This window comes from Culex quinquefasciatus, chromosome 3 (genome assembly GCF_015732765.1).
Source record: "Culex quinquefasciatus strain JHB chromosome 3, VPISU_Cqui_1.0_pri_paternal, whole genome shotgun sequence".
Classification (NCBI taxonomy): Eukaryota; Metazoa; Arthropoda; class Insecta; order Diptera; family Culicidae; genus Culex; species Culex quinquefasciatus.
In genome coordinates, this window is record NC_051863.1 from 84,846,189 (window position 1) to 84,869,322 (window position 23,134).

The 23,134-nt window shown below is 40.5% G+C and overlaps 1 protein-coding gene across 1 annotated transcript in view; it reads right to left on the reverse strand.

The window, feature by feature from the left end:
• Positions 1-23,134, reverse strand: part of LOC6041883 (alpha-tocopherol transfer protein) — a 30,652-nt gene that overhangs the window by 2,524 nt on the left and 4,994 nt on the right. Inside the window, 7 exon segments of the mRNA XM_038263898.1 lie at positions 15,670-15,794; positions 16,024-16,134; positions 16,382-16,403; positions 16,405-16,559; positions 16,616-16,697; positions 21,945-22,104; positions 22,702-22,878. Coding sequence (XP_038119826.1) covers positions 15,670-15,794; positions 16,024-16,134; positions 16,382-16,403; positions 16,405-16,559; positions 16,616-16,697; positions 21,945-22,104; positions 22,702-22,792 — 746 coding nt within the window. The 5' untranslated portion in view covers positions 22,793-22,878.

A 23,134-nucleotide genomic window follows, 5' to 3' on the forward strand; every position in this document is an offset into this window, starting at 1 on the left:
CCATCAACATTTTTGTTTTTATTTGCTGTCTCGCACGTGCTCACGCTCAACTTTGACAAAATAAAAACACATCACGCATACTGAGAAAAGCCGGGTGAGCTGTCACGACAGCAGCGCCATCAACGCCGGGTGAGTGAATGCCGAAGCTAAATTGCATTTGAAATAACCGTTTTTGGCTCGGTTTTTGGAGGACGATGGTTCGGAACTCGAGTGTCACGTCTGTTTGTCTGTGGTTTAACTCCATGTTGCACGCACACACTCTCACTTTTAATTTCTCGATAGTTTGTAAGATCTCTTCTTATGTCTCTGAATCTCAGCGATGGCATTCTCTCTCTCTCTCTCTCTCTCTCTCTCTCTCTCTACCACTCCTCGACTATTCACTCTCACCGCTGAGTCTCTCAATCTCTCCGAAAACTGCAATGAAAGAACGCGAGATGGTCCTAAAGCCCTACAGTTTGTAAAAAAAGTATTTACACCTGTTGGGCACTATGCACATTTTGTGATGAAAACATGTAACAATTTAAAGTTTGACAGAAACCTAGTACTACGTTTTGTTCAGAAACTCATGCCAGACATTTTACTACAAAAAGCTCATGAGATGATTTCTATAAAAAGTTATATAACAAATACTATTAAGAAAATAAAAAAGGTGCAAAATAAGTTTGTACTCCTTTGAAAAATTAACATAAATAATGTTATTTGTTGACAAATCACCATAAATCAAGTCTCCCAACTCCAAATAGGCATCCTTGACTGATTAAAAAATAATTTAGATTGAATATAAAATTTGCTAACTACGTAGTATAAAAGTTTATATAACTCTGGAAATTCTATATAAAACTTGTCTAAACTTAATTTTGCAAACTTTTAATTCAACTAAATGTCAATATATTACCATAGAATTGCTAAATAAACATTTTGGAGTGGGTATAACACCGTTTTGGGGGTATTTGTATCGATAGAATAGATTTTTCGTTGGAATTTCGTACCAACCCGGAATTATGTCGTCGGAAAATTCGCCGGCATCTGAATCGGTCCACAATTCACAAGTCAACCTATGTGGCATCAGAAACAATCTAGGTTTTCAATAAAACCCACGTTTTGAAATACCTAAGCAAAAACGTTGTTATGGTTTCGTTTGAGCAACCTGCCAAAAATGTATGGAATTTCATAATTTTTGTTCTCGTGGATCAAACTTACTTTATGCCCAGGTATTTAAAAACGTAGGTTTTAAAGAAAACCTAGATGTTTGGGTATCAAAAGATCGGAAATTTTATGCCCTTTCAGATTCCACATAGGTTGACTTGTGAATCGTGTACCGGTTCGGATGCCGGCGGATTTTCCTACGACGTAATTCCGGTTTGGTACGAAATTCCAACGAAAAATCTATTCTATCGATACTAATCCCCTAAAAACTGTGTTATACCCACTCCAAAATGTTTATTTAGCAATTCTATGGTAATATATTGACATTTAGTTGAATTAAAAGTTTGCAAAATTAAGTTTAGATAAGTTTTATATAGAATTTCCAGAGTTATATAAACTTTTATACTACGTAGTTAGCAAATTTTATATTCAATCTAAATTATTTTTTAATCAGTCAAGGATGCCTATTTGGAGTTGGGAGACTGGATTTATGGTGATTTGTCAACAAATAACATTATTTATGTTAATTTTTCGAAAGGTGTACAAACTTTTTGCACCTTTTTATTTTCGTAATAGTATTTGTTATGTAACTTTTTATAGAAATCATCTTTCATGAGCTTTTGTAGCAAAATGTTTGGCATGAGTTTCTGAACAAAACGTAGTACTAGGTTTCTGTCAAACTTCAAATTGTTTTCATGTTTCATCACAAAATGTGCATAATGCCCAAGGGGTGTAAAACCTTTTTAAATGCTGTAATTTCTCTTCTCTAAACTTGTTTGCTTACTATTATTTAGAAATATTACATTATAATTTATCATACAGCCATATTTTTTTTATTCTGGAACTTCAATATTTTGCAAATTCTTGCTCGATAAAAATAAATGCTTTGAAAGCAGGGTGTTCATAAGAAAACTGCTATAAATGGTTTGAACTTATTAGATACAAAGCTGTGACAAACAGTTTTCAAGATTTTTTTAATACTTGAATGTTATACCAGGTCTGCTTATGTTAAGCATAAGCATAAGCATAGGTGCCCACGCGCAGTTGCTACTCCATTATTGACCAGGACCTCCAGAAGTTACTTCCACGAGCCGTGGAAGATGAGTGGGTGCTATCTTTCCTCGCTTCGCAACTTCTCAAAGGCCCCTATCATGCTGATCAATACCGGCGCCGGCCACGACCAGTGGTAGGGTCACGGGGAAGTGGATGGGAATGTTAGTCCGATACTTGAGTGATAGAGACCGCCCAATCGACTGCTTCTCCGACAAAGTATCACATGAGTTATGAGGGGGTTAGTAGATGGGTATGAGGTCAGGATTCACGAGTGGTAGTGATGTGACCATGAGCATTTTGTTTATCGGTTGAAAATTTTAAATCTTAGGCAGCCGGCTGCGGAAAGATAGATAATTGATTATTTAAAAAGTTTTTTTTTTATCGAATGCGTGCCAGCCGAGCAGTAGTGCTCTAGGCTGGACTTATCAGTATATTTTTACTGTTTTTACGATTTAGATAACGCGAGCAAATTTCAAAAATAGTAAATAAATGACGCTTTACTCTTCATAAAATCGATAGTTTGATGAATTACTAAAACTGCCAGTTGGAATAAATGATTACGATCAAAGAATATAAACGAAAACAAAACAGGACACCACGTAACCGATTGTAATGAAATTAAAACAACAACTTAAACGAACTTTACCGGCGGCGTGCCTTCCTATCAACGATGATAAAAGAAGGACTTATGAAATTTAAAATAAAAAAGGCTCCGAAAACACGTTGCATAGTAACCGCGAAGTCCCGCTACTCACAATCGAATCCGAAAGATAGCTATCTAGAATATTAAATATGGTATTAATTCGACCGAGATTCTCCAGAAATTCTTCGTCGGCGTGCCTTCAGATCAACGGTGATGTAGGAAGGGCTTCATTCATTAAAATGATTTTATATCATAAGCCTTAAAACATATTCGTCGGCGTGCCTTCCAATCATCGATGATATAGAAAGGACTTAATCCAGCTATACGACATGCTTGTCTCGAAAAAAAAGAATACGGGTCTTTTCAATCAAAACTATGTAAATAGAACAAAAAAACTCATCGGCCAACGATGAGGAGGGGGGGGGGGGGTTAATTTTGGCCGATTTTTGCGTGACATACTTTATGGATGACGCCTAATCAGATTTTCATCCATTCGAATATTGAAATACATTTACCTTAATTTAAAAATAGTGGTTTTGTGTACACCTCCGTGTACGCAAGAGCAAGCAGCAGTCAAGTGCTCTGTGCTCTACCGTTTTTTCGAAATTTTTCGCCGTAGTTGATAGTGATTCCCCGCGAGTTTGCTTCTCCAGCATGCCAAAGGCCGGCCGTGACCGTGGCAGTTCGAGTGCGGCCTCGAAAAACCCGCGAAGTTCGTCTACCGGCCGTGTGCAAAAAGGTAAACAAACCAACGCCGTGTCGGCCGCCATCGCGCAGGGGAGCGTGAGCGCAGATGGAATCGACAAAAAGTATCTACAACCCGGATACGTTCCGAGATCACCAGTGCGAACCCGTTCCGGTACGTCCGGTGCCACGACCAGTGGCACATTAACATCCGCCAACATCCCCATCAGGAACGAGTTCCAGATGCTGAGCGACGACGAAGAAAGACTGCCGTTAAGGTCGTTTTGCAGGGTACCAAGACCGCCCGATCTCCGACCTCAAGAAGGACCTCTCTGGTGCTGGCATAACGCCGCGGGACATAAAAGTCCTCTCGCGGAAGACAACACGACGTCGTCGTGCTATCTTGTCGCACCCGCCATTTCGACGTTCCGAGAAAAACGCGTTTTAATGTTTGACCTTGAATATACAAAAACGAGAGCACACAATGTAAACAATAACAATCACGTTTTGTTTGGCTCACCATTCTGTGCATTGTCCCAAAGTTTGGTTGAAGTTGGTTGCTGGAGTCCCGAGTTATAATTACAAATGTTTACGGTAGTCTAGCTTGTACGTGCGACAAACGCATCCTGACTTTCCTGGCCTGAAATCCCTTTGGCCTTTTGTCGCACTTACATCAATTTTTATGGAGTGACAAGATAGCACGACAAGATTGAAACTACTTTCATATGTAAAGTGACAAACATGCACGGAGTTTTTTCGGTTTTTGTTGAATATCTCAGGATTGAAATCGAATTTAGAGGATCTGTGACGGTCAAAAGGTGAGGCATTGTGAGCTGCACAATATGGTGTTCTTAACTCAATTTGGCCCAAAATGCACGTACGACAAGTTAGCACGATGGCGACGAACAGTAACAGGTACACACACCCTGTACCTGTTGTACTTCGACCGCGGCACCGTCAAAATTCAAGACCTGCGGCGAACTAAGGCGTTGGACGGGTTTTGGGTAAACTGGCGGTTCTACTCAAAGAACCCGTCGGACGCAGCACAATGCCACCGTTGCCAGAAATTCGGCCACGGCTCGCGGAACTGCAACCTCCCGCCCCGCTGTGTAGGCGTGTGCACTGCCGTGCAAAGCGGACTTGGGGGACAAGGCAGAGCAAACGAAGGCGCGCATCAAGTGCGCCAACTGCGGAGGTAACCATACCAGCAACTACCGTGGATGCAGCGCACGGAAAAACTACCTCGAGGAGCAGGAAAAGAGGAAGAAGAAAGCAGCAGCGTCCAACCCTTCTCAGCGAAGTACGAGCGAAACCGTGCCGGCAGCTGGTCATCGTACGGTTCCAGCCGTCAACTCAGCGTTCCCTCCTGGATGGGGGCGATCGTTCGCCAGCGTGGTCGCTGCCGGCAGTGGCAATACGGCCCAGCAAGAAGTTACCGGAGAAGACCTCTTTACCCTGCCAGAGTTCTTTGCTCTCGCAGGGGAGATGATGACGCGGTTTCGGACCTGCCGTAACAAGGCGGATCAATTCCTGGCCCTTGGGGAGCTGATGATCAAGCACATCTATAAAGGATAAAAAACTGTGATCTAGTTTTAAGCTTTTTCTATTTCTATCCCCTTTCCCTTTCAATTTTAGTAAGTTTTTTTTTATTTTTTTCTTACTCTTGGTGACACCTTTATTTACAAGCAATAACTGTTCCAAAATGGATTATGATATAACACACAGCTGTAAGGAACTCCAAAACTCTGTTATGTACCTCAAAAGAACTTATTGTATCTTGATTATTCACCAATAAAACCGAATTGAAATTGAAATTGAAATATGTTATGAGATCACCAGTGAGGACCCGCTCTGGTACTTCTGGTGCCACAACCAGTGGCACATCAACATCCGCCCACATCCCCATCAAGAACGAGTTCCAGATGCTGAGCGACGACGCAGAAAACAACAACACCGACGGTAGCAGCACTACCGACGACGACGACGACGATAGTCGTGCACGGAAGAAAGTGTCGACGTCAAAAAAGAACAATCCTCCAAAGGAAAGTAGACCACCACCAATTTTTGTTTTGGACACGTTGGCGGACGATGTTGACGAGTTGCTGGAAGGCCTCGGATATTGTCTGAAAAACGGTAAGTCGTCAGTGCAAGTTTACACATTTGACGAAAAGAACTTCGACCTGGTTGTGGAGAAATTGAAGCGTCAAAACTTCAAGTTTTACATATTCGATCCCGTGCAGAAGATTGCCGTTAAGGTTGTCTTGCAGGGGTACCAAGACCGCCCGATCTCCGACCTCAAGAAGGACCTCTCGGGTGCTGGAATAACGCCGCGTGACATAAAAGTCCTCTCGCGGAAGACAACAGTCACAGGTACACACACTCTGTACCTGTTGGTGAACTAAGGCGTTGGATGGGTTTTGGGTAAACTGGCGGTTCTACTCAAAGAACCCGTCGGACGCAGCACAATGCCACCGTTGCCAGAAATTCGGCCACGGCTCGCGGAACTGCAACCTCCCGCCCCGCTGTGTGAAGTACGGTGAATCACACATCTCTGAGGCATGTGCACTGCCGTGCAAAGCGGACTTGGGGGACAAGGCAGAGCAAACCAAGGCGCGCATTATGTGCGCCAACTGTGTATGTAACCATACCAGCAACTACCGTGGATGCAGCGCACGGAAGAACTACCTCGAGGAGCAGGAAAGAGGAAGAAGAAAGCAGCAGAGCAATTCTCTACGAAATCGGTCTTTTTCTTCAATTTTAATTTTTGTATTTTTATCCGACTGAAACTTTTTGGTGCCTTTGGTATGCCCAAAGAAGCCATTTTGCATCATTAGTTTGTCCATATAATTTTCCATACAAATTTGGCAGCTGTCCATACAAAAATGATGTATGAAAATTCAAAAATCTGTATCTTTTGAAGGAATTTTTGATCGATTTGGTGTCTTTGGCAAAGTTGTAGGTGTGGATACGGACTACACTGGAAAAAATAATACACGGTAAAAAACATTGGTGATTTTTTATTTAACTTTTATCACTAAAACTTGATTTGCAAAATAATACTATTTTTTTTTTTTTGATATGTTTTAGAGGACATAAAATGCCAACTTTTCAGAAATTTCCAGGTTGTGCAAAAAATCATTGACCGAGTTACGAATTTTTAATCAATACTGATTTTTTCAAAAGATCGAAATATTGGTCGCAAAATGTTTCAACTTCATTTTCGATGTAAAATTGAATTTGCAATCAAAAAGAAGTTTAGTGAAATTTTGATAAAGTGCACCGTTTTGAGTAGTGCGGTGCCTGTGTGGACGCTCAGTCCTGTTTTTTCGTGTTATTTTCCAAGGGGTTTCCAGCATCAAGGATTACTGACCACTCTAGATGGAATTACCAGGATTACTGGCAATATGTCATGAATTACTTTGATTTCCCAGAATTACTTGGGATTTCCAGAAACCACGCAGCATTGCTCAAATTTATAAAAATAACTTGGAATTACTGCCTAGCTTCCAGCATATTGAGAATTGGATCGAATAACAGCTGTCAAATGCACAAAACCACGTGCTTGGCAATAGTACGTCCATCCCGGGAATTCCCGGCACAAAATTCCAGGATTTTTATATGTTGTACGGGAATTTCCGAAATTAAACAAAAATCATAATTTGGCCTGGAAATAACATCAGTATTACAATTAATAAGTTTAAACTTTTCTAAAATTTACATAAATTGGTACCATTTTATTTGTTGTCATTTTTGTTTTTAGACATCTTAAACCAATTTTCAAGCTGTTTTATTCATGTCATATAGAAATAAATAAAAAATAAATATTTATAAGATACTTATTTAATTTGAATTAGAAATGTGGTGCATATAAAATTCAAAGCACAACAGAGAACAGCAAAAATTTGTTTAACACTGGAACGCCCAACGCATGTCCAACTTACACAGACGCCCAAGCCTCCCAAAAAAGAGGAACAGTAACTTCAACTCGCTGGTTCTCGGGCATTACTCAACCAATCGGGACAATTTTTGTTTCCAGTGATTTGTAAGAATGTCTAGATCCTAAAATTGTGCAGAACTTAATTCGATCAATTCTGTAATTTTTGCGATCAAAAACATCGTTCCACCTTTTTAAAAGGACTGCCGCCGCGGAATTTTTGGCGATTTTTTTACACGCGAAAAAAGTTGGAACGATGTTTTTGATCGCAAAAATACAGATTTGATAGAATTAAGTTCTGCAAGTTCTATAATCATCTAAACATCTAGCAAATCACTGGAAAGAAGAATCATCTTGATTGGTTGAGTTATGCTCGAGAACCATCGAGTTGGAGTTACCGTTCCAACTTTTTTGGAGCCTTGGGCGTTGGAATGTTAAGCTATCTAAAAACTGCTATCCTTGTTTAGTTTGATATTAATAGTATTGAGCGAATTCTATAAATTTAAAGCTTGAAAAACATAACAAATATAAAGAAAACATAGATTTTATGACTTTTTCAAAAACTAAAAACTTCCCGGGAATAAATAAATATTTTTCCCGTTTTCCGGGAAACTCAAAACCTGGGAAAATTAGACGTCCTGCTTGGAAATCATCGAACAATTGGGTAAATATCAACATCATTTTGAAAAAAAAGATTTTGGCGTTCGAGTGCATTTAAAATTCAAAGCACAACAAAGAACAAAAAAAAATCTTCAAAACTATCAAAAAGTGCTAGTGCTAGTTTGATTTTAAAAACATAACTAATATAAAGAAAACATAGATTTCATGACGTTTTCAAAAATTTCCCGGGATAAAAAATATATTTTTTCCGTTTTCCGGTAAACTCAAAACCCTGGAAAATTGGACGCCCTACTTGGAAATCATCGAATAATGTGGTAAACATCAACGTCAGTTTGACAACTGATTTTGACGTTTGAGTGTTTTTCATCCGAATACATTTGAATTAGAGAGCATCCAAATTGGCGGACATTTCGAATCCACTCTGTACTTCTTACAACCATAAAAAGCATCAAGGAAAAGCAAAATGCATTCTGCCGATTTACCTTTTAAGAATAACTAGTAGTTACTTGAATTAATGGAAAATGAGCATGAGCATGAGCAGCATGAGCATGGTTGACTGCCAATGAGCTGCTACTCCGTTATTGACAGATCAGCTGAAGTTACACAATGAACCAACAGATGAGTAGTGGGAGCTAATCATCCTCACTGTATAACCCTGAAGATCTCTGCTTTAAGTCAATACCGGCGCCCCCAAGGAGATGCAGTTCAACAAAGGTAGGAATGTTAGTCCGATAGTTGAAGTTGCAGACTCATCAGACACAGAGTTTGTCGCTCTATACCTGTTGACACCGCATGAGACCGTTGAATCCACAGCATCTCCTTCAAGCATCACGGGAAGTGGGGGAATTGTGTTAGTAGGGGAAGGAAAGGGAAGGTCAGGATTCATCTTGGTAGATGATATGACCAGAATGTGAACTGTGAACCATAATCGTTGCCTTCTGAGCTTCGACGCTATGAGAAGGACTTATCATTCGCGTATTTTTTTACTTTTTACCGCCGGCGTGCCATCCGAGCAACGATGCTTTGGGATGGGCTTTCAACACGAAATGAAATTTGAATTAACGCATTATTCGGTAACGTACAATTTAAAATAGATCCGTCGTCGTGCCATCCGAGCCACGATGCTAAGGGATGGGCTTTCAAAACAAAATTAAATTTTTAGCAACGTATTATTCGTTATCATGTAAACCTCAAATAGTGCTGATACACCGAACTGTTTCAATCGATTTAATGAAATTCTTCGCGCATGACTTCTTTGCAACAATCTTCCCACGAATTTACCCAGTCCGGACCGCGAACAACCGGCTCAACAACAGAAAGAAAATATATACACGACGACGCGAAGCCTTCTATCAATAAATTCAAGAATCTTCAATCACTTTCTCGCGGATTCTCGCGCGTCGATTCTTCAACCGATCTCCCCGACGAACACCACGCGACTGAGGGCCAAACTCCCAAGACCACCACACGACACTTTTTTCAATGAATTCCAGAATATTCTATCACTTTCTCGCGGATTCTCGCGCGTCGATTCTTCAACCGATCTCCCCCACGAACACCACACGACTGAGGGCCAAACTCCCAAGGCCACCACGCGACACTTTTTCAATGAATTCCAGAATCTTCTATCACTTTCTCGCGGATTCTCGCGCGTCGATTTTTCAACCGATCTCCCCGACGAACACCACGCGACTGAGGGCCAAACTCCCAAGGCCACCACGCGACACTTTTTCAATGAACTCCAGAATCTTCTATCACTTTCTCGCGGATTCTCGCGCGTCGATTTTTCAACCGATCTCCCGACGAACACCACGCGACTGAGGGCCAAACTCCCAAGGCCACCACGCGACACTTTTTCAATGAATTCCAGAATTTCTATCACTTTCTCGCGGATTCTCGCGCGTCGATTTTCAACCGATCTCCCGACGAACACCACGCGACTGAGGGCCAAACTCCCAAGACCACACGACACTTTTTCAATGAATTCCAGAACTATCACTTCTCGCGGATTCTCGCGCGTCGATTCTTCAACCGATCTCCCCCACGAACACCACACGACTGAGGGCCAAACTCCCAAGGCCACCACGCGACACTTTTTCAATGAATTCCAGAATCTTCTATCACTTTCTCGCGGATTCTCGCGCGTCGATTCTTCAACCGATCTCCCCGACGAACACCACGCGACTGAGGGCCAAACTCCCAAGGCCACCACGCGACACTTTTTCAATGAATTCCAGAATCTTCTATCACTTTCTCGCGGATTCTCGCGCGTCGATTTTTCAACCGATCTCCCCGACGAACACCACGCGACTGAGGGCCAAACTCCCAAGGCCACCACGCGACACTTTTTCAATGAACTCCAGAATCTTCTATCACTTTCTCGCGGATTCTCGCGCGTCGATTTTTCAACCGATCTCCCCGACGAACACCACGCGACTGAGGGCCAAACTCCCAAGGCCACCACGCGACACTTTTTCAATGAATTCCAGAATCTTCTATCACTTTCTCGCGGATTCTCGCGCGTCGATTTTTCAACCGATCTCCCGACGAACATCACGCGACTGAGGGCCAAACTCCCAAGACCACCACACGACACTTTTTCAATGAACTCCAGAATCTTCTATCACTTTCTCGCGGATTCTCGCGCGTCGATTCTTCAACCGATCTCCCCCACGAACACCACACGACTGAGGGCCAAACTCCCAAGGCCACCACGCGACACTTTTTCAATGAACTCCAGAATCTTCTATCACTTTCTCGCGGATTCTCGCGCGTCGATTCTTCAACCGATCTCCCCCACGAACACCACACGACTGAGGGCCAAACTCCCAAGGCCACCACGCGACACTTTTTCAATGAATTCCAGAATCTTCTATCACTTTCTCGCGGATTCTCGCGCGTCGATTTTTCAACCGATCTCCCCGACGAACACCACGCGACTCAGTTACTTGAATTAATGGAAAATACACGAATTACTGAGTAACTATGGAATTACTCAAATTACTACGGAATTACTAGGTAATTCCAGAATTATAGGAATTACTGCAGAATTGCGGAGTAATTCTGGAATTACTGAATTACTTACTCAAAATCCGAATGATCCCGTACTAGCTGTAACTTTGGTTTCATACATGAAAATTAATAGGCAATAAATAGAATTATAAAAAGTTTATCGAAATTATCTTTTAAACAGTTATTTTTTATTATTTTATTATTTTCTGAAGTATGTTTTCACAAACAAGAATCATGGAATTACCAGGATTACTGGGATTATTAGGAATTACCAGGATTACTCTGGAATTACTCAGTAAATCCGGAATTACAGAATTACTTGCTCAAATTCCAAGTAATTCCGGATTAGTGACCAGTCTGCCACGATGCTGGAAACCCCTTGTTATTTTCCGTCTCTTTTGTGTCGCTGTTCGAGTGCATGGGGTGATTGGTCATTATAATTAAATAATGGCATCAGTAGTGCGGTGCCTGTGTGGACGCTCAGTCCTGTTTTTTCGTGTTATTTTCCGTCTCTTTTGTGTCGCTGTTCGAGTGCATGGGGTGATTGGTCATTATAATTAAATAATGGCATCAGTAGTGCGGTGCCTGTGTGGACGCTCAGTCCTGTTTTTTCGTGTTATTTTCCGTCTCTTTTGTGTCGCTGTTCGAGTGCATGGGGTGATTGGTCATTATAATTAAATAATGGCATCGGTAGTGCGGTGCCTGTGTGGACGCTCAGTCCTGTTTTTTCGTGTTATTTTCCGTCTCTTTTGTGTCGCTGTTCGAGTGCATGGGGTGATTGGTCATTATAATTAAATAATGGCATCAGTAGTGCGGTGCCTGTGTGGACGCTCAGTCCTGTTTTTTCGTGTTATTTTCCGTCTCTTTTATGTCGCTGTTCGAGTGCATGGGGTGATTGGTCATTATTGGTAGTGCGTTGCCTGTGTGGACGCTCAGTCCTGTTTTTTCGTGTTATTTTCCATCTCTTTTGTGTCGCTATTTGTGTACATGGGGTGATTGGATTTCTTCTGATTCGTGTTGTTTTCATCTCTTTTGTGTCGTTGTTTGTGTGCATGGGGTGATTGGTCTTCTTCTTCTTCTTTTTTCTTTATTTTTAGTTCGCGCGTTCGTTGGCCAATGAGTTTATTTTTGGTCTCTTTACATAGTTTTCGATAGAAACGATCCGAATTCTTTTTTTTTCGAGACAAGCAAGTCGTTATGCTGGATTAAGTCCTTTCTATATCATCGAGGATCGGAAGGCACGTCGACGGATATGTTTTAAGGCTTATGATATAAAATAATTTTTTGAATGAAGCCCTTCCTACATCACCGTTGATCGGAAGGGACGCTGACGGAGAATTTCTGGAGAATCGCGGTCGAATTAATACTATATTTAAATCCTTAGATAGGTATCTTTTCGCAGCCGGCTGCCTAAGATTTTTAAAATTTCAACCGATAAACAAGTTGCTCATGGTCGCATCACCTACCACAGTGAATCCTGACCTCATACCCATCTTACTAACCCCTCAAAACTCATGTGATACTTTGTCGGAGACGCAGTCGATTTGGCGGTCCCATCACTCAAGTATCGGACTAACATTCCCATCCACTTCCCCGTGTCTTACCACTGGTCGTGACCGGCGTCGGTATTGATCAGCACGATAGGGACGTTTGAAAATTGCGAAGGGGTGATGATTGGTTCCTACTTTTCATCTGTGGTCCACGGAGCAATGTTTGGGGGTCCTGGTCAATAACGAAGTAGCAGCTACGGGTAGACACCAATGCTATGCTATGCTATTTTGATAAAGTGCACCGTTTTCAAGTTATAGCCATTTTTATGTAACCGTTTTCAAGTTATAGCCATTTTTATATAACTTTTTTGAAAATAGTCGCAGTTTTTCATTTTTTTTAAATTAGTGCACATGTTTGCCCACTTTTGAAAAAAATATTTTTGAAAAGCTGAGAAAATTCTCTATATTTTGCTGCTTCGGACTTTGTTAATACGACCTTTAGTTGCTGAAAGATTGCAATGCAAAGGTTTAAAAACAGGAAAATTGATGTTTTCTAAGTCTCACACAAACAGCCCACCATTTTTCAATGTCGATATCTCAGCAACTAATGGTCCGATTTTCAATGTTAAAATATGAAACATTCGTGAAATTTTCCGATCTTTTCGAAAACAATATTTTCAAAATTTTCAAATCAAGACTAACATTTCAAAAAGGCCAAACATTCAGTATTACGCAGTATTATTATTATCAGATTCTGCACGAAATCTTTCCTCATGCATTTTTTGCGCTATCCAGGTTTTTAAATATGTAGATAAATACTTGTAGAAAAAAGCAAAAACTGCTCGAATGGAAGTGCTCCATTGTCGGAAACGGGCAAAATGCCATATCCTATCCAGGTTTGAACGAAAATGGCGTTCGAATGATGAACGCCCGAAATGTCAAAATCGCGCAGTAGTACCAACATTAGAAAAAAATGTGGCTGTCATGGCATGGTACACTTTTTTCTTAATATTGGTATCACCGCGTGATTTTGACATTTCGGGCGTTCATCATTCGAACGCCATTTTCGTTCAAAAACCTGGATAGGGATATGGCATTTTTGCCCGTTTCCGACAATGGAGCACTTCCATTCGAGCAGTTTTTGCTTTTTTCTACAAGTATTTATCTACATATTTATCTAGAATGGAGCACCCGCAGTCGAGCAACTTTTGACAGTTCGCTCCATAAAAAATACATTGTAGAAAAAAGCAAAAACTGCTCGAATGGAAGTGCTCCATTACAATGTAAACAATGTATAGTTCGCTCCAAACTGTCAAAAACTGCTCGACTGCGGGTACTCCATTATCGACATTACCGACGGCTGTTTGATTGTTTTGCAGAAAAAAAATCTGAACAGAGGAACAGAACGACCCGACACGCTTCCACCGCGCCATGGACGCTGGATGAATGGAGCATCCGATTCGAGTGGTAGAAATGACAGTGGAGCACCCGCAGTCGAGCAGTTTTTGACAGTTCGCTCCATAAGAAATACATTGTAGATAAAAGCAAAAACTGCTCGAATGGAAATGCTCCGTTCTCCCATGAGGAATACATTGAAGAAAAAAGCAAAAACTGCTCGAATGGAGATGCTCCATTGTGTGGGATAAAGCTCCAACATATTCTTCTCTCTGGAGTGTTGCTCGAGGACGCGCCAGCATTATATAAGTTGGTGAGATCTGCAGAGCGCAGACAAAATTGTTCTATGAGCTTGCTGCAAAAAACTGTTATAAAATGTAACTTTTCCTGCAGCAATCCACTGTTGCAGATTTTGATATATATTTTTCCTTTGGGTTTGTAAATACTTTTTTTACATACAAAATGTGCATAGTGCCCAAGGGGAGCAACCGTGGCTGACTGGTTACGGTGTTCACTTTGTAAGCGAATGGTTCTGGGTTCGATGCCCATCTGTTCCCAACGAGAAAGTTAAGAACACAGAAAATTGAAATGATGAATATGAACGAAAAATCAAAGTCGCTCGAGGCGGGGTTCGATCCTCCGTCATTTGGATTGGTTAGCAAAAATGCTAACCACTAGGCCATGACGACTTGGTGAGCGTAGACTAGAATTAGGAATACTGTTACATAGAGCGAGTTGTGGCGCTATAACCACGGCAAATAGTGTCCAGGGCATTCGTGGAAATACAATGTCCCATCCCAGAGGGTCCCGGAGTACCAAACCTTCTTAGCATGGTGCTCCCAACGAATATTACCAAAATCTCGGAGCGTATGGTGGTGTGTCCCCACGCTTCTTCCTCCCCTGTTGATTCAGAATTGTGTTGTTGTTCGAACACTCAGTGCTCAAACTCAACCCAATTACGAGTCATCTCTGCGAAACGGCTTTACGCAGTAGGCCTGGCCGCTTTAACGTTTGTGATGTTTCAATGCATTCTAATGCAATGGCGCACTACAAATGTTAATAAATGACAAGAAGAGTGCTAGGCGTCATCTAACCTAAGGCACTCTCCAGGATCCCTTCGAAAGATTGGCTGCGCTAGGGTCTGATTAGATTAGATTAGATACAAAATGTGCATAGTGCCCAAGGGGTGTAAATACTTTTTTACATACTGTATTTGTGATAAATCCACTGCTACAAAACATCACCAAAAAATTAAAACAGATGAAAAAAAAACTTAAAAACCTAAATTCAATCCAAAGATGTCTCATTGATGACTATACTCTACCCAACGTTTCTTATAGTGAATCGGTTTCTCCGTGCGTAAAAACTTGCAAATTCTAATGATTCGTTCACCCTTCTGACGACATTCCAAGTGTGTTCCGGCTCCATCATAGGGGCGACCGGTGTTACAACAATTCGTTACAGCAGATTTAGTAAGCACTAGAGAGTCTTTAGTCGTCACTCTTAGCTTGTTTTAGCAAAGTCCGAACTAGTTTCATTTTTGCTCCGCTGAGATGCAGGGAAAATCAGAGCGAAGGTTGGCAACGCTCAACCATACACGTAACTCAGCTTCGATCAGCATTAATTTCGTTTGTCCGGCGGCGATGATGGCAACTAGGCTAGCACAAGTTTAGCTGTTTTAGATTACTCACCTCAGCGATTCAAGACGTTTGAACCAATCGGCCTTCTGCTTGGCAATTTCGTCAAAATTTTGAAAGATAACCTCACGTGGCACGTGCTCGTAAAGTGCTTCCGAGTTGGGCAAGTGAAAATGAAGCTAGAATATCAAATTTATTGTAAAAGTTTGAAAACGATACAAAACATTTACACAGAAAAAATCAATTCTCGAAACCGTGAAGTCGATTATGAGAACCACGAAGGAATATATTCACGTTTATGGTGCAAATGCACCATACTCATGAATAAATTCCTTCGTGGATCTCACATTCGTGAACTTAATTCACGATTACGGGAATTGATTTTTTTCTGTGTACTCGAGATGTTACCATTTCTGCAACTTTCTTCTTCATGAACGGTTTCACCACGTACATCACTTTGTCTAAAAACGGGGTGCAATTGATCACGTGTATTGCCTTTAGCCTGACTGGATGCGCTTCCTGGAAATTATCGGTAATACAGCATTCTGATGAGTTCAATTTGTTTGAGGAAAATCATTTATGCACAGACTAATATTCAAGACAAAGCGTTACTTTGGCTGTATGACTTGTAGACTGTTGAGAAGCCTCAACTTAAAAAAACTCGATATCTGTTTTGAAACATAGTCTATGCTACCTGATCTCAACGACCCCTCGGCTCAATATAATTTACGATGACAGTTATTGATGGCTCGAGTTGAATTCTTACCTGGGCGTATTTCATGTAAACTCAATGTCGATAAGACGACCTTGGTCAGGTGTCGCAACGTGAAGCCATTCATATCGAAAATTGGAATATCACCTCCGTCATTCATCGGAATATCCGGCTGAACCATGCGACTGTCAGCGATTATAAAAAATGTCCGTATCACGTCGTTGAAATGGAACTAGAGAAAACATATTTTTAGGACTTTTTAACATTCAACCACTTCTTGAAGCGTACCTTTTCTGGATCGCAATCAACTAAACGGAAAAACACAAACTTGTCTTCGCTTGTCTCAACCGCAGGCAAAGGCACCATGTCGCTGAAGGAATGAAAAAGGCCATTATTGTTTGCAACTGAAAACTACTCTTAACTCAAGTGTCTGTAGTGTAAACAAGTTTTACAGTGAAACACTGAACATTGTTCGCTGATAATTCGAGTTGAGTGAACAGAAAAATTGTGTAATGTCCCATATTTGATTAGACACAGCATCTACGTGTTACACAACCCCAGGCACGAGAAAATACAGCTAAACGACATTTTTATGATGACTAAGTCATAATACGTCGCTACTACTATACCTACTAGCCAGTTGTCGAAGCTGTGCATACATTTTTTCTTAAAGGTTCGTCAACCTGGCAGCTAGGCAGTTTCTTTATTACGATGTGATTACTTCGCAGATGCTACAGCTTGTACCTGTGTGATGCTTTTGCGTTGTAAATCTTCCCTTCCCTGCTTACTAAAGTTGTAAAATGCTATCTTAATTTCACGAGAAAAGGGTGAGTAAACATTTTGACATTTTGACCCTACAAATCTGGAACGTTGCAATGTATAAATGCAACACGTTTTTTATCTTACATCCATTGTTCATTATAAAAAATAGAATAAATACACATAAATTGACTTATTTTTTTTCACTCAGCTTTGAATTCTGCTTCATGCTTCAAATAATTATTTTTCATAATAATTTTATCCTGGGTGATTAATAGAGAGAATGCGTAACATGATTTTCGAATGATCCCTCTTTGTTTACATCTACAAAATGGTTTTATCCCTTATCCCCGAATCCCACTTTCCCGAATCCCATATCCCCGAAAATCATTTCCCCGAAAATTCCACATCCCAGAAAATCATTTCCCCGAAAATTCCACATCCCCAAAAATCATTTCCCCGAAAGTGCCACTTCCCCGAAAATCATTTTCCCGAAAATTCCACATCCCCGAAAATCATTTTCCCGAAAATTCCATATCCCCGAATGTCATTTACCTGAATGGCCATTTTACCGAACTGTCGTTTTCCCTAATTTACATAAACCAGAATGTTTACTTCTCCGAAAAATCATTTTTCCTGAATGATAACCTAAGTATAAACTAAATTGTTATTTAGGGATTTTTTTTAAATAAAAGTATGACCTTAATATTAAATTCTCTAGAAGGCCATTCATAAATCACGCGGACACTTCAAGAGTGCGGGGTATTGAGATTATCCACGTTCCATAAAAAAAAAGTTTTATTTTTTGTAGCGGCAATTTTCAGCAAAGGACAATTTTCCAAAACGGTATCTAGGGGAAATATACCCATTTTAATCACACTGAGCCGTTCGACCAATTCTCATCACTTTTGCCGTTTTCCGCTATTAAATCAACATTTCAGATGTATCAACAATGCTTTGAAACAGTCAAAAACACTTTATTTAAGCTGTAATTCATGATCAAAGTGCTGATAGGCTGATAATAGAAATAGGCTGAGAAAGGGTATAGTTCCCCTACGTGGTAAGGATTGAACAGCAACGATAGCTTTATGCGACGACTCGATGCGCAGGATTCAGTTTGTTCTAGATATTGTTTAACTGAACTGATTCGTCTTTATCAATTTTGGCTGGATGAAGGCCTTGAACATTTTTTTTTTTAAATTTTTATTACGTCCAATTCAAGTTCTGCAACCAACCCTTTTTAATCAAATCTAAATAGTTGATTATTGTATTACAAAATGCATTATTTTAATATTTCATCACCACCATTTTAGATTTAAAATAACTAAATCACTTTAAAGTAGTTTAGGGGCTATACTTGAGCTCGACAGCAAAACAAAAAAGACGACTAAAAAAATGTTTATTATTCAATTATCCGAAGTGAACTTTTGACAAGGCCTTCGGATAATCGAGTCTGGACTGATTTTAAACTAAATGCATTTTTGTGAAATGATCAATGTATCAAATTGACGTTGTTGTGTTATCTTGTCGTTTGTCGCTTTTTGACGTTCCGAAAAAACGCGTTTTAATGTCTGGCCTTGAATAAACGAAAAATAGAGCCAAACACGTTTTGTTTGGTTGACCATTCTGTGCATTGTCCCGAAGTTTGGTTGATTTTGGTTGCCAAGGTCCCGAGTAATAATTACAAATTTTTGCGGTAGTCGGGCCTGAACGTGTGTCAAACACGTTCTGGCCTGAAATACCTTTGGCCAGTTGTCACACTTACATCAATTTGAATATTCAAAATTCAAGTGAAGCTCGGAATTTTTGAACGTTCAAACGTGGACATGATACTTTATTGAAGTGGCGTTCGGGAAAATGGCCGTTCGGGGATATGGTCATTCGGGAAAATGATTTTCAAATGATGAAGTCGCCATTCGGGGAAATGATTTTCGGGTAAATGACATTTCGGGAAAGTGTCTTTTCGGAGATGTGGCATTCGGGGAAATGTCTCTTCGGGAATGTGGGTTTCGGGGAAATGTCATAGATTCCTACAAAATAGGAGGCTGTTCAAGCACAAGCATGACTTTTTTCTTTCTGGCAAATGAGCTGTTTTATAATCAGTTGTATGTGTTTTACCAAGGGGTTGGAAACTCTTAGGGCTATAATTATTATGTTAACCAGTATATCAAAATATATGTAAGTATACTTATTATTTTCTTTACATATCGCCAGTATACTTACCAATATACTGAGAGTATCATAATATACTAACAGTTTACTGCTTTTCGGTTAGTATACTAACAAGTATACTGGAATATCGTTAGTATACCAAGTATTCCTAAGTAATATTAGAGTTTCCAGCCCCTTGTGTTTTAGTTTGTCTAGTTTTAGACATTTTTTGCAGGAAAATGGTCGCGTTTCGATCGGTTAAAAGAGATTTTTCTTTTTTACTGGTGACGAAAAACTGCGTGAGAGTTTCATTCTGCGATGTCGCAGGTAAATTCCCTGGCTGATTCCTGGAGCTCTTCCTGGTCCAGCGATAAAAACATCGCTAATTCTAGCGAAGCTGATCCATCAAACAGAGAAGATTTTCACTAAATTAGATTTTAAAACGGAATCAAACAATAAAGACAGCTCCTGGATGGACACAACCGCATCGAATCCATAAACAACTTCCATTCATAATTATAAAAAAAGTTCAAGATGGTATGTCAGAGACATAACCGAAAGACATAGGACCAAACAATTTGAATGTGTTGTTGGATTGCTAGTGAAATCTGGAATAAGATTATTTTATTTTGTTTCATAGATTTGTAGGCAAAATTGTCATAAATGTTCTCCCAAGGTGAACCTTCCATGAGGGCACCGACAACTCCAGGTTGTGGCCACTACGGTCGAAATGTCAATTTTCATGTTCAGTATCAAAAACCATGAATTTTGATACCCATATTGCCACAACTCGTATGGTTCTGTAAAAGACCCTCTGGGCCCCGGGGGAACCTGCTTTGAGATCACCGGCCACTCAAGGTTGTGGCCACTACTGTCGGAATGTAAATTTCCATGTTCAGTATCAAAAACCATGAATTTTTATACCCATATTGCCACAACTCGTATGGTTCTGTAAATGTCCCCCAGGCCCCGGGGGAACCTTCTTTGAGGGCACCAGCCACTTCATATTATGGCCACTACTGTTGAAATGGCCATTATTATGTTCAGTATCAAAAACCATGAATTTTGATACCCATATTGCCACAACTCGTATGGTTCTGTAAAAGACCCTCTGGCCCCGGGGGAACCTGCTTTGAGATCACCGGCCACTCAAGGTTGTGGCCACTACTGTCGGAATGTAAATTTTCATGTTCAGTATCAAAAACCATGAATTTTTATACCCATATTGCCACAACTCGTATGGTTCTGTAAATGTCCCCCAGGCCCCGGGGGAACCTTCTTTGAGGGCACCGGCCATTCCAGGTTGTGGCCACTACTGTCGAAATAGCCATTATTATGTTCAGTATCAAAAACCATGAATTTTGATACCCATATTGCCACAACTAGTATGGTTCTGTAAATGTCCCCTCAGGCCCCGGGGGAACCTTCTTTGAGGGTACCGGCCACTCCAGGTTGTGGCCAATACTGTCGAAATGGCCATTATTATGTTCAGTATCAAAACCATTAATTTTGATACCCATATTGCCACAACTAGTATGGTTCTGTAAATGTCCCCCAGGCCCCGAGGGAACCTACTTCGAGGCCACTCCAGGTTTTCCACCACCATTCGACATTTTTCATGAGAACCGCCGCATCATAGCGACTTCCACGCCGTCCGCTTCGCTCGAATTTCCTCCTTCTGCTGCCGGTGGTTCTTCCTTCTGGTTGCTGGTCCTCTTCTTCTATTGGCTGCTGCTGCTGCTCCGTGCCGGCCCGACGCACAGTTCGAGTGCTCGTTCCAAAGTGACTTGCTTTTGCGAAATTTTCTGCTTAAATAGCGGCAGAGCCGGAGAACGGCACAAAAGGGGCGCGGTCTCGAATGCATACGCTCGCTCTGATTGGTCATCTGTCCGATTTGTACTGAAAAATTACTCATTTTGATTGCATGTTTTAAGTGCTTTAACTATGTTTAGTCAAACTATCTATGTAGTTAAACAATAGCTGAAGTCTTCCTCTTTCGATTGGTGGTCCAACCGTCTGTATTGATTCACAGGGAAAAAAGATATAAGCGTTCAAAATGTCCCCTTTTTTAACGCTTAAAAGTGACGCTTTGGATCGAATTTCTGAACTGGCCCCCCAATATAGTAAATAGAGACATAGTCCTATGTCAAAATACGTTCTCGCCTTCAACTTTCTTAAGATTTCTTGACATCAACTCCAGGTCCTCAAAAGCCACTCATTTATTATTCTTGCAAAAAAATAATGATCATTACAATACTCTTTACTTTTGGCGATCAATAAATTGGTTCCACTTTGACAGTTCCAAATTTAGGCCGTTTTGCGAACCACTATTCAGCACTTAGTTTTTATCCAGAAACAATTATCCAACTTAAAACCTAAAATGTTACCAGGCATGAGGTGAATTTGATGATAGACACTAACTAAAATTCAAACCAGGGCCAAATGAAACGGTTTTTAGTGAATTGAATTGAATCATGGTTTCCTTTGCCCTTGAATAATGCATCACAAATGCTCGAGATGCTTCCATTTGTTACAGTGCTCGACTTTATATTGAGGCGCTGTTTTCATTTCAGACCCTGAGTTTAATTCATTTCCTCTGGCTAGTTCGATGTGGTCGACAAATCACTTGTTCAAGGTCACGATTTGAGGAAAGTTAATTGTTGCCAACATTGTTATTATAAATACTGACAGAATTTTAAATACTTACATTGCCTTGAGAACATTTTGTACTTTCGGCTCAAGTGGATCACGATTTCCAAAAATGTGTGGGTTATTGTGGCGTATTGTATATCCATGAACGAAAATCTTTTTGGCATACTCCAGGTCGCCCTTTGTTGAGTGGACATATCGTTTCAGTAAAAGGGGATCTAAGACAAGTGGATACAGAGTTAAAACGGGAAAGCAAACAAAAAATATAGTTAGAAATCGATGATTGAAGTTTTAAAAAAGTTATAAAATTGAGTTGTGTGAGCAAACTTGCACTTTTCAGCATTGACCCTTACTTTGACCAACTTGGCAAGGGTTCACAATTTAATCATGATGCCGATCGATCATTCGTTCAGCTCGAAGCATACCAAAATGCTTTTTGTTTTGAAACCTCAAAGCCAAAATCACACAAGCTCGATTAGAGAAGTTTTCCTTGGGTTTCAGCTCGTAACTGCGAAAGGCAGAATGTTAAACCAGTTTTAAACAAGTTTAGTCCCCGAAATGCATTTTGGCTGGCACAAAATCCAATTTTAATTTATGTGGAGTTGGGTTAGATGCGGACAGCGAGAGAAAATAAGTAAGGTGCACAAACAAGATTTTTTTTCTACAGTTTGCATATTTATCAGTCGTGTTTTGCTGTACTAAACTTGAATAATAAAACAAATTGAAAAAACTTATTACTGACACTTAATACAATAAAAGTTTGTCTTTTGCTAAATGTAGAATGAGAAACCTTATTTAAAATTAATTGTACTTACGAATATTCTGCGGAAGATGAGGTTGTGTTATCAGCCATGCTTTGAGTGCCGCTGCTCCAGCCTCCAAATCAATATCTTTGTCGATGACCATTTTTCTACTTCTTGTCAAAGTTGGTAAACGTAACCTTCTGTGGGCTGTCTTACGATGATGTGCGGTGACACGTTCGACGTTTCAATCTGTTTGACGATGAAATAAGCAGCATTTGAGTCGTTCAGTCTGCTTTTAATGTTCTCTGATGTATCCTGCGCTGATTGGCGCGTTTCGACAAAGTGGTTGATCTTGCTGTTCAACCGAAGTGATCTTTAGAGCCTGAGCCAGAACGCTCTTCACCGGCGAATGACGTCAGCTGAGCTATTGAAGCGAACTACATACATACAGCAAAAAACTTCTCAAGTAAATATGGGGCTTTTGGCAGAAGCTACACGTTCAGAA